The sequence below is a fragment of the Schistocerca serialis genome, chromosome 1 (genome assembly GCF_023864345.2).
Source record: "Schistocerca serialis cubense isolate TAMUIC-IGC-003099 chromosome 1, iqSchSeri2.2, whole genome shotgun sequence".
Taxonomy (NCBI): domain Eukaryota; kingdom Metazoa; phylum Arthropoda; class Insecta; order Orthoptera; family Acrididae; genus Schistocerca; species Schistocerca serialis.
This window is the reverse complement of record NC_064638.1, coordinates 889,825,414-889,838,644: the sequence shown is the minus strand read 5'-3', so window position 1 is coordinate 889,838,644 and position 13,231 is coordinate 889,825,414. Positions and strand designations below refer to the sequence as shown.

The 13,231-nt window shown below is 46.1% G+C and overlaps 1 protein-coding gene across 1 annotated transcript in view; it reads right to left on the bottom strand.

The window, feature by feature from the left end:
- The window catches only part of LOC126411284 (matrix metalloproteinase-2-like), an 857,544-nt gene that overhangs the window by 32,339 nt on the left and 811,974 nt on the right, over positions 1-13,231 (bottom strand). The window contains exon 5 of the mRNA XM_050081353.1: positions 8,577-8,722. Coding sequence (XP_049937310.1) covers positions 8,577-8,722 — 146 coding nt within the window. The remainder of the gene's footprint in view (positions 1-8,576; positions 8,723-13,231) is intronic.

The following is a 13,231-nucleotide window of genomic DNA, read 5'->3' as shown; positions in this document are numbered from 1 at the left end:
CCGCTGTCAAAACCGACGCCCTCTACTTCACACTTGGCGCCACTGTCTTGTTGTGGCGACAACACGGTGTGCGCGCATTCCCGTCAAACCCACCACGTCGAAACTGCTCTTTTCACCAACAAAGGCCTAGGCATACGCGAGTGATCACGCTCAAAATCAGCGACTTGTTAAACCCTGGTCTAATTTCTACTGAGCGACCTTAGCTGCTTCTTAACTCCGGCATCATTTACTTGTGTTTACACTAAGGCGACAAGAGTCATGGGTTGGCGATATGCACATATACAGATGGCGACAGTGTCGCGTACGCAAGGTATAATGGGGCAGTGTATTGGCGGAGTTGTCATGTATACTCACGTAATTCTACATCTACATCCATATTCCGCTGGCCAACTGACGATGTGTGGCTGAGGGTACCTTGAGTATCTCTATCGTTTCTCCCTTCTATTCGAGTCTCGTATTGTTCGTGGAAAGAAAGATTGTCGGTATGCCTCTGTGTGAGTTCTGATCTCTCTGATTTTATCCTCATGGTCTCTTCGCGAGATGTACGTAGGAGAGAGCAATATACTGCTTGACTCCTCGGAGAAGGCATGTTCTCGAAACTTCAACAAAAGCCCGTACCGAGCTACTGAGCGTCTCTCCTGCAGAGTCTTCCACTAGAGTTTGTCATCCCCGTAACGCTTTCGCGATTACTAAATCATCCTGTAACGAAGCGCGCTGCTCTCCGTTGGATCTTCTCCAGCTCTTCCACTAACCCTATCTGGTGCGGATCCCACACTGGTGAGCAGTATTCAAGCAGGGGGCGAACAAGCGTACTGTAACCTACTTCCTTTGTTTTCGGACTGCATTTCCTTAGGATTCTTTCAATGAATCTCAGTCCTGCATCTGCTTTACCGACGATTAACTTTATATGATCATTCCATTTTAAATCACTCCTAATGCCTACTTCCAGATAATTTATGGAATTAACTGCTTCCAGTTGCTGACCTATGTTGTAGCTATAATGGATCTTTCTTTCTATGTATTCGCAGCACATTACACTTGTCTACACTGAGATTCAATCGCCATTCCCTGAGCCATGAGTCAAGTCGTTGCAGATCCTCCAGCATTTCAGTACAATTTTCCATTGTTACAACCTCTCGATGTAGTACAGCATCATCCGCAAAAAGCCTCAGTGAACTTCCGATGTTATCCACAACGTCATTTATGTATATTGTGAATAGCAACGGTCCTACGACACTCCCCTGCGGCACACCTGAAATCACTCTTACTTCCTAGAAGACTTCTCTCCATTGAGAATGACTTGCTGTGTTCTGTTATCTAGGAACTCTTCAATCCAATCACGCAATTGGTCTGATAGTCCATATGCTCTTGCTTTGTCCATTAAACGACTGTGGAGAACTGTATTGAACGCCTTGCGGAAGTCAAGAAACACGGCATCTACATGGGAACCTGTGTCTATGGCCCTCTGAGTCGTGGACGAATAGCGCGAGCTGGGTTTCACACGATCGTCTTTTTCGAAATCCATGCTGATTCCTACAGAGTAGATTTCTAGTCTCCAGAAAAGTCATTATACTCGAACATAATACGTGTTGCAAAATTCTACAACTGATCGACGTTAGAGATATAGGTCTATAGTTCTGCACATCTGTTCGGCGTCCCTTCTTGAAAACGGGGATGACCTGTGCCCTTTTCCAATCCTTTGGAACGCTAAGCTCTTCTAGAGACCTACGGTACACCGCTGGAAGAAGGGGGGCAATTTCCTTCGCGTACTCTGTGTAAAATCGAACTGGTATTCCATCAGGTCCAGCGGACTTCCCTCTTTTGAGCGATTTTAATTGTTTTTCTATCCCTCTGTCATCTATTTCGATATCTACCATTTTGTCATCTGTGCGACAATGTAGAGGAGGAACTACAGTGCAGTCTTCCTCTGTGAAACAGCTTTGGAAAAAGACATTTAGTATTTCGGCCTTTAGTCTGCGATCCTCTGTTTCAGTACCATTTTGGTCACAGAGAGTCTGGACATTTTGTTTTGATCCACCTACAGCTTTGACGTTGGACCAAAATTTCTTAGGATTCTCGTGTGACTAGGGCCTCCCGTCGCGTAGACCGTTCGCTGGGTGCAAGTCTTTCGATTTGACGCCACTTCGGCGACTTGCGCGTCGATGGGGACGAAATGATGATGATTAGGACAACACAACACCCTGTCCCTGAGCGGAGAAATCTACGACTTAACCGGGAATCGAACCCAGGGCCTTAGGATTGACGTTCGGTCGCGCTGACCACTTTTTTTTACATTTTGTTCGTTGTATTTGGTCGTAGCGGACGTCACATGACATCCGTTGAAGTTCGTTATTGATCCTTTCACTCAGTTTTTTATTACAGAGGCTAGCCAGCGCTCTGGAGGAAAACGCTGAGCTACCGTGCCGGCTTTCACTCAGCTACCAGGGGGGGGGGGGGGGGGGGGGGGGGGCGGACACTCAGGTGATCCATGTGAAAAGGTTACCGACGCGATTATGGCCACACGACAGGAATTGACAGACTTTGAAAGCGGGAAGATAGTTACATTTCGGAAAGCGATAGGTAATTCCATATTCCGAGGTGCACAGTGTCAAGAGTGCCCCGAGAATATCACATTTCAGGCGTTACCTCTCACCACGGAGAACGCAGTGGCCGACGGCCTTCACTTAACGACCGAGAGCAGCGGTGTTTGCGCAGAGCTATCAGTGCTACCAGACAAGCAACACTTAGTGAAATAACCGCAGAATTCAGTGTGGGACATACGACGAGCGTATCCGTTACGACAGTGCGGCAAAATCTGACATTAATCGGCTATGGCAGCAGACGACAGACGCGAGTGCCTCTGCTAACAATACGGCATCGCCTGCAGCGCCTCTCCTGGGCTGGTGACTATATCGTTTGGATCCTAGACGACTGGAACGCTGTGGCCTGGTCAGATGAGTCTCGGTTTCAGTTGGTGACAGCTGAGGGTAGGGTTCGCGTATGGCACAGACCGCACGAGGCCATAGACGCAAGTCGTCAACAAGGTACTGTGCTAGCTGGTAGTGGATCCATAATGGTCTGAACTGTGTTTTCGTGGAATTGACTGGGTTCTCTGGTGAAATGAAATGTCGTGTGACTAGGGCCTCCCGTCGGGTAGACCGTTCGCCGGGTGCAAGTCTTTCGATTTGACTCCACTTCGGCTACTTGCGCCTCGATGTGGATGAAATGATAATGATAAGGACAACACAACACCCAGTCCCTGAGCGGAGAAAATCTCCGACCCAGCCGGGAATCGAACCCGGGCCCTTAGGATTGACAGTGTCGCGCTGACCACTTTTTTTTCTAGTATAAGCCAATAATGCACCTTTAATGATTTGTGTTTGGCACTATTAGACACACAATCTCAATGTCACATACGTTCTGTACATTAGCTTATAAATTTCAAAAAACTACTCTCTGAAGCACACATCATAAATATACTGTAAAATCTTAAATACTATCCTTAAGGTAACTACATCTACATCTACATTGATACTCCGCAAGCCACCCAACGGTGTGTGGCGGAGGGCACTTTACGTGCCACTGTCATTACCTCCTTTTCCTGTTCCAGTCGCGTATGGTTCGCGGGAAGAACGACTGTCTGAAAGCCTCCGTGCGCGCTCTAATCTCTCTAATTTTACATTCGTGATCTCCTCGGGAAGTATAAGTAGGGGGAAGCAATATATTCGATACCTCATCCAGAAACGCACCCTCTCGAAACCTGGCGAGCAAGCTACACCGCGATGCAGAGCGCCTCTCTTGCAGAGTCTGCCACTTGAGTTTATTAAACATCTCCGTAACGCTATCACGGTTACCAAATAACCCAGTGACGAAACGCGCCGCTCTTCTTTGGATCTTCTCTATCTCCTCCGTCAACCCGACCTGGTACGGATCCCACACTGATGAGCAATACTCAAGTATAGGTCGAACGAGTGTTTTGTAAGCCACCTCCTTTGTTGATGGACTACATTTTCTAAGCACTCTCCCAATGAATCTCAACCTAGTACCCGCCTTACCAACAATTAGTTTTATATGATCATTCCACTTCAAATCGTTCCGTACGCATACTCCCAGATATTTTACAGAAGTAACTGTTACCAGTGTTTGTTCCGCTATCATATAATCATACAATAAAGGATCCTTCTTTCTATGTATTCGCAATACATTACATTTGTCTATGTTAAGGGTCAGTTGCCACTCCCTGCACCAAGTGCCTATCCGCTGCAGATCTTCCTGTATTTCGCTACAATTTTCTAATGCAGCAACTTCTCTGTATACTACAGCATCATCCGCGAAAAGCCGCATGGAACTTCCGACACTATCTACTAGGTCATTTATATATATATTGTGAAAAGCAATGGTCCCATAACACTCCCCTGTGGCACGCCAGAGGTTACTTTAACTACAATACATCACTGTCAACACAGTCTTCTTTTTTATATTAACCAATGCCTATTCTTTCAAATACAATTTTTAGCGTATTACCGAACTTTTTCTTGTGATTCGAATAGCTTCTAATTTTGTGGAACTCACACAGCATGTGTACCTTGAACTCTATGATGCTATCGGATCCTAATTTGTTAAGGGCGTAGTTAACAAAATTTCCCAGCAACCAGTACACAGCGTTATTTTTTGCTTCTGGGAAATAACGTGCTTCAGGCCTGTGTATCAATGACAGCGATATATACTCGGGGGATGTTCTTGTAATCAGAGCTATTTGCTCCCGGATCCACTTCCAACTATTCATGTGACCACTGCAAGTATATCTATGAATTACTGTGTCAACTAGATGGCATTGTTGACATAAATTTGTTTCACAGAGTCCGATTGCGTGCAGTCTTTCATTGGTGCTAACTATGTTGTTAACTGCCTTGTACCATGACGTTTTTACATTAGACGTGAGCATATTAGAAGTAATGTTTTTCCAAATCTCAGTCCACTCAATGTTTGGAAACTGTCGTTCTATTTTGTTTCTTCCTTCGCTTTTCTTTCGTTCCCGCATTATGGCTCTCGATGTATCAGCTACCGGGGGCGGACGGTTCTCTGGTTCAATTGAACCGATCATTGACTGGAAATGCTAATGTTCGGCGACTTGGAGACCATTTGCAGCCATTTGTGGACTTTATAAGAGCAACGATGGAATTTTTCTGGATGACAATGCACCATGTCGTCGAGCCAAAATTCTTCTCGATTGGTTTGAAGAACATTCTGCTCTATTCAGGCGAATGATTTGGCCCCATAGATCGCCCGACATGAATCCCATGGAACAATTGTGGGAGGTCAGTGTGTGCACAACATCCTGCACCAGCAACACGTTCGCAATTATGGACGGCTATAAAGGCAGCATGGTTCAGTATTTCTGCAGGTGACTTCCAAGGACTTATTGAGTCCATGCCACGTCTATCTGTTGCACCATGCCGGTCAAAAGGCGGTGCGACACGATATTAAGAGGTATCCCGTGAGTTTTGTCACGTCAGTGTACACGGCTTTTTTGCTGTGCATCCGCACGGCGATCCGAAGTAGGAACTGTGCTCTCATCACTTTTGTTTATTTATCCTCAGCCAATTTTGATTTTGGTGGAGGCACCTGATCTGCGCTGAGCAGCTTCGGCGCGGTGCTGGGGCGTGTCTCGCGGCGCGACGACCCGCGGCGGAGCGGCAATCGCGGCGGCGGAAGCGCCTATCGCAGGCCGGCCGGCTTTCCGCGCCTATCGCAGCCCGCACAGCCCAGGAAGCCCGCCAGACGCCGTATCGCAGGCCGCCGGCCTGCCCTCCAGTTAATAATACGACGGCTGGCCGCCTGCGCCTGCTGGCGCGATACGTGCATTACGTACGTATCAGCCCGTGCAAGGAAGACGGCGCGAACGGCCACAAGCGTGTTTGATTCGCGAGAGAGAACAGAAATGTCCAAATGGTTCAAACGGCTCTGAGCACTATGGGGACTTAACTTCTGAGGTCATCAGTCCCCTAGAACTTAGAACTACTTAAACCTAACTAACCTAAGGACATCACACACATCCATGCCCGAGGCAGGATTCGAACCTGCGACCGTAGCGGCAGCTCGGCTCTAGACTTAAGCGCCTAGAACCGCTCGGGCACCCCGGCCGGCCAGAACTGTCCAAAACTACTGTGCACTGGCAGGCGCTTAGCAAAAAAAATAAATAAAAAAATAAATAAAAAAATAAAATAAAAATAAAAAAATAAAATAACTAATATTCTGAGAAAACATACCGAAAACATTCCGACAATGGATGGAATCTAAAATGTGACTGCGCCACCGGTATACTGCTCCGTGTAGGTACACAGGTGGTTAGAATTAAAGTGCAGCTTCTCACATAGGCCCAGTATGGGCTCTGATTATTGTATGGCAGCGAAACTTAGTAGATATTCTAAAGCCTAGTTTACACGACGACATTGGGTTGCGCCACTCGTTGTGTGGAATGAGTTGCACGCAAGTGGTTGCATATATGACTGTAGGTACGGCGACACCAGTATACACTTCAGTTTCGTCGTTTTGCCGGTCCCTGAGTCGTGTCTGAAATGAAAGTCTTGGCAGCTGCACGTCGCACGAGTTCTGATGGTGTTAAAAGCTTATTGCGTGAAATCGCTGCATAAGAAAAAAATAAGAAACGTGTTTCGATATGTGACTGGATGAAGAAAATACGTCAGCTCGGTTGCTCAGCATCCTTGCTGAAATAATTTATAACGGACGATCCAAGAAGTTCTTTTAATTATCTTAGAATGTCAGAACTGTTCACGTTTCTTCTAAATAGAGTTAATTATGTGATAAGGAATAAAGGTACTGTAATGCATGAAGCACTGTCCCCAGAACTGAAATTACATATCATATTGCGTGCATTATAATCGACAACACTCGGCATGCTATAAGATACGGTTTTAGTTGGAGATGACGCTTTTTCATTAACACCAATAATTATTAACATTAATAGTGATAATTTTTAACATTAGCAACAATAATTACTCGAAGCAGGCCGCATTAAGAAGAGAATGGTTTGCAAACTACTCTTGAAGAGAGATACTTACAGTGGCAATATTTCAAAATTCAAACATATGTGAATCGGAAGCACTGCAGCGACGTTTTAAATAGATGAATATTGAATAAAGAATGCAGCATCTTGAATTTGTATAGCTTTCCCTCCTGTCAACAATATTTCTTAACAAAGAGTTGGCCAACTCGAACGATGGGATTTTAGTCTTGCAGACAAGAGCATTTCCACAGCGAGAATTACACTTGCTTGTATTTTTCTTAATTCAGTTGTATATGTGCTCCTAACTCAAATTTTTCCCTGCAGCTCAGATATTGTCAAACTATCTATGTTATGATCGCACATGACGGTCTCACCCGTAGCAATATGTTGCTTATTTTTGTAATCAGCATCACTGAAATCCTACAAACACCTATGCAAAGCATAGATATCCAAAAAGCGAAGATTATTCTCCGTTCCCCACTTCATATTTCAGTTTGTCTACACTCTACAAATAGTGTCGCCAAAGTTGGAACACGCCGAAAATGTTTAGTTTCACCAAAGAGTTGCGCAAACGCGCGGCGCGCATGCGCAGTGGCCAGTAGCGCAGGTTACCTGCAACCTAGTGTCGTCGTGTAAACTAGGCTTAATGCGCAACCGACTTAAGCTGGAAAAAATAGTTCCAGTTTTGACCACCAGGTGCAAATATGGCACTGTGAATGCATGAACGACAGTACAAACGTTTCAATGTGTAATGAATTAGGAACGGAATGTGTGCAGAAAAGGTCAAACAAGTGAGAAAGGCATAATGTTGATTTTATTATTAACCGCCACTTTCACAGTTTGTTAAATATCAGCATCAGGGGCTTCGACGGGATATTGTATGGCGCCAGATATGCACCTGGTGGCGAAAATTGGAACTAATTTATTACAAGCGCGGATCGGTTCCCCATAAACGCACTAGCAAAGGTACCACGTTTCACTGCAGTGCTATAATTACAGGCCACACTGGACCTCTGTGATGACCTGCTCTTTAATTAAAACAAACCGGTAGCTTACTACACTGCCTGACAAAGTGAAGCACTCTCATAATGGCAGGTGCAAACGAAATGGATCTTCACGGGTTGTGGAGCAATCTGACGTTATTTCAGTGGTTACAAAATTGAGTCAAATGCAGAAACAGCTTGGTAGTATGAGCCCACTTTTCAGTATGACGTTGCGCTCCCTCTGGCCTGGAAGCATGCGCTGATTCTGTAGAATCTGCAACAACTTCAACTGTTTTACATTATTTGTTTGCTTTTGTATTACTAAACTGTGTCTAAGTTTTATTATTTTGTGATTTATATTTTATTTGTAATATTAAAACACTAACAACATCGGCTGGTAGTTGAATGGGTATTTAAATGAACAAGCAACTGTCTATGCTTCTGCATCCTACAATGGCAGTCATTCGTCAAGAAGCACGTTTCAACTGAAAACATTGCGAACCATACATTTTACCATTAAAAGAATCCCAGCTCTTGATTCGGACAAATTGGGAAACAACACTCACCTTGTCCCGAAGCGTCTTCTTCGCCGAGCAGCCAGATCTCATCCTCGTCGAAATGAGCGTCTCCTCCTCTCCCTTCTCCCGGGAAGAAGGCGTGAGCCAGGATCTGCCCTCGCCCGTCGAAAGGGAAACCGTCCCCGTGGTACAACCTGCGGAACGCCCAATTCTTTGTCAAGGACTGTCTACATCCATCAGATGTAGGCACTTCAGCGCCATGCTTATACAGGAGGACTTCAAAAAGTAAGTTGCACGTTATTACGGCAGGCAAGTAATTTTTACTGACTGTTGCACTGCACTTCAGAGTGACACAGATACATGACACCATTTTTCAACCTAGACACCGAGTCTCTGCAAATAACATTCTGAACGTTCTACTAATCTTACAATTCTTCGATTATAGAAATTCTCTCTTTGGTCTCCTAGCCATTTGAAAACTCCTGTGTGAACGTCCTCATAGTTGAAAAACCTGTGAGTGTTGCGAATCAGTTCCTTGACGCCCTGGACGTTGTCTGCGATCGATGGTCCCACAGGTGGTCAAACGTACACTACTGGCCATTAAAATTGCTAAACCAAGAAGATATGCAAATGATAAACGAGTATTCATTGGACAAATGTGTTATAATAAAACTGACTTGTGATTACATTTTCAAGCTATTTGGGTGCATATATCCTGAGAAATCAGTACCCAGAACAACCACCTCTGGCCGTAATAACGGCCTTGATACGCCTGGACATTTAGTCAAACAGAGCTTGGATGGCGTGTACAGCTACAGCTGCCCATGCAGCTTCAAGACGATACCACAGTTCATCAAGAGTAGTGACTGGCGTATTGTGACGAGTCAGTTGCTCGGCCACCATTGACCAGGCGTTTTCAATTGGTGAGAGATCTGGAGAATGTACTGGCCAGGGCAGCAGTCTAACATTTTCTGTATCCAGAAAGGCCCATACAGGACCTGCAGCATGCGGTCGTGCATTATCCTGCTGAAATGTAGGGTTTCGCGGGGATCGAATGAAGGGTAGAGCCACGGGTCGTCACACATCTGAAATGTAACGTCCACTGTTCAAAGTGCCGTCAATTGGAACGAGAGGTGACCGAGGCGTGTAACCAATGGCACCCCATACCATCACTCCGGGTGATACGCCAGTATGGCGATGACGAATACACGCTTCCAATGTGCGTTCACCGCGATGTCGCCAAACACGGATGCGACCCTCATGATGCTGTAAACAGAACCTGGATTCATCCAAAAACTGACGTTTTGCCATTTTTGCACCCAGGTTCTTCGTCGAGTACACCATCGCAGGCGCTCCTGTCTGTGATGAAGTGTCAACGGTAACGGCAGCCATGGTCTCCGTGCTGATTGTCCGTGCTGCTGCAAACGTCGTCGAACTGTTCGTGCAGATGGTGGTTGTTTTGCAAACGTCCCCATCTGTTGACTCAGGGATCGGGACGTGGCTGCACGATCCGTTACAGCCATGCGGATAAGATGCCTGTCATCTCGACTGCTAGTCATACGAGGCCGTTGGGATCCAGCACGGCGTTCCGTATTACCCTCCTGATCCCACCGATTCCATACTCTGCTAACAGTCATTGGATCTCGACCAACGCGAGCAGCAATGTCGCGATACGATAAACCGCAATCGCGATAGGCTACAATCCGACCTTTATCAAAGTCGGAAGCGTGATGGTACGCATATCTCGTCCTTACACGAGGCATCACAACAACGTTTCACCAGGCAACGCCGGTCAACTGCTGTTTGTGTATGAGAAATCGGTTGGAAACTTTCCTCGTGTCAGCACGTTGTAGGTGTCGCCACCGGCGCCAACCTTGTGTGAATGCTCTGAAAAGCTAATCATTTGCATATCACAGCATCTTCTTCCTGTCGGTTAAATTTCGCGTTTGTAGCACGTCATCTTCGTGGTGTAGCAATTGTAATGGCCAGTAGTGTATTTGTGCACGAGAACGGAAGTAGGTGGATCCAGTGCCCCCTTCGTTTCCCTTCTTTTCTATTCCTCTCCACCTTCAGTTTACATATAATGTAACACAGCTGCGGATTCTGCGTGGTGCACAAGCACGTTTGACCTCCTATGGGAATCTCAGAGTAGCGAACATGAAGGAAGTGGACAGGGACGGCGGATAGGTAGCGCTCGGTGGGAATGTGGATCGGCCGTGAGGCGTGCCGAGATGTCAGTGCAGTTGCGATAACGCTGTGTCCCGAATGACGCAGTGATTAACGCACCTGGTTAGTAAGCAGGAGATCCCGGGTTCGAATCCCGATCCGGTCCACATTTTCACTCATCGCCGCTGATTGCGCGTAACGTCCCGACGCAGCTGACAGCAGTGATCCCCTCCCTTCCCTTTCCTTTCTCCCTTCTGTTCCTTCAATTTACATCCCGCATACTTCAACTTCGAAGTATGTTTCCAGTTGCTGCACCCTTTTCCTCACACACTACGCACATATTTATCGCAGCGCAGCAGAACTGTGTCTGCAGGGGGCCCAGAACATAGTCCTGGCAATGCGCCAATCTTACTGCGTAATGGTCTTACCGTTGGCGGACGTACGTAACTTACTTCTTGAAGTCCTATCGTAAAACACCGATAAATCTAAAAACGCATATTATTAGCAGCCTGCGGCGTGACTACGTAAAGCCACTTCTAAGAAAAATTAGGATTTAACGCCCGTCGACATCGAGGTCATAAGAGTCGGAGCACAAGTTAGGAAGCTTTGAAGGTTGGGAAAGGAAATCCGCGATGCCCTTTCAAAGGAACCATCCCAGAGCATTCGCCTGGAGCGATTTAGGGAAATCACGGAAAATGTAAAATATATGGCCGGACGCGGATCTGAACCGTCGTCCTCCCGAATGTGAGTCTACGGTGCCAACCACCGCGCCACATCGCTCGGTTTTAAGAACAAGTATCGCGTTAAAACATTCATTCTGAGTGTGAACTTTATACAGTTCCGAAGGCGCAGGATTAGATGAAACATGAGATTTCTCTCCTGATTACAAACTAAGAACTGACTTGTATTAATGCTGATGAGTGATAAATGGATATGCAGTGCAGTGTTGTTTGGACTGTTTTGGACGATTATCAAAATGCAAGTGAATAAACGATGCAAATCGGTACGTACAGCCATTTTTAGGGCTCCATACCTCAATCGGAAAAAAACTGACGTCTTATAGAATCACTCTGATTCTATCCGTCCGTCCGTCTGTGTATCTGTGTCTGACGGTTAAGACCCATTTTTCTCCGGAACGGTTAGACGTATCAAGTTGAAATTTGGGTCACATACTGAGGTCTACGGTCCCTTGGCGGTGTAAAAAATTAAAGCTTGTGAGTCAATAAACTAACAGATACCGCCATTTATGTCACATATTTTGATACTCGCGAACTCACTGACCAAACCAATAGTTTATTTCCCGTTGACCTAGAATCATGACAGTTGGTGTGAAGTAAAGTTCCACTGCAGAAGTAAAGGAAAAATCCGTAAATTGTTGATTTGTCATCAGATTACACGATTTTTTTTTGTGTCGTACTGTCCGACTGCCCACCCGTCCGCCTCTTAAGAAGCCTTTTTCTCGGGAACGGGTAGACGTATGAAGCTGAAATTAATGTTACATACTGAAGCCTACCGTACTTTCATGTCGTAAGTAATTTAAGCTTCTAATTCGCTGAAACCAAAAGTGCGGCAGTTTATGTCACATATTTTGATATCTTGCTAGTATCGATATCGATAACAAGAAAAAAAAACTGTCTACATTCTCGATTCGCGGAAGCTCGTAAGGAAACCTCGGTGCGCGAATCTTACAAGCAGTTATCCGGATTGTTTTCTTCCATATCATCAAAATACGTGCTTAGTTTAAAGCCTTCACCCGTACGGACTTATCACCGACGCAGTGTCACTTGGGCTCACTGTATGAAACAGTATGGTGCGATTTGCGGTCTAGCTCCGCGCACTAGCGGGTAGCTTCGTGACCATCTGTGCGCCGTGCCAAATACTAATGACCAACGCAGGAACTCGCAACTACTGCTTACAGGTCGAGCGCACTGCGTTCGCAATAACTGCAGCGGAGGTGTGTATAGTGTATTGTGCGGCATTGACGTATCGGGGTACGGCGACCGGACTGCGTACTCTGGGCGCCGTTCCCACGGAGGGTGCAGAATTTTGACTGACGATAAAAATGGGCGAGGCAAAAAGAGAGGGTGAAGAAGGAGAGGGTGAAGAAGGAGAGGGTGAAGAAGGAGAGGGTGAAGAAGGAGAGGGTGAAGAAGGAGAGGGTGAAGAAGGAGAGGGTGAAGAAGGAGAGTGTGAAGAAGGAGAGGGTGAAGAAGGAGAGGGTGAAGAACGAGAGGGTGAAGAACGAGAGGGTGAAGAACGAGAGGGTGAAGAACGAGAGGGTGAAGAACGAGAGGGTGAAGAACGAGAGGGTGAAGAACGAGAGGGTGAAGAACGAGAGGGTGAAGAACGAGAGGGTGAAGAACGAGAGGGTGAAGAACGAGAGGGTGAAGAACGAGAGGGTGAAGAACGAGAGGGTGAAGAACGAGAGGGTGAAGAACGAGAGGAGCAAAAAAGAGGAAAGGCTGATACAAAAATGAGAAGAGAGCAAAGATGTGTGAAAGGAAATCAATAGATGATTCGGACTGGCCTGGACTGAG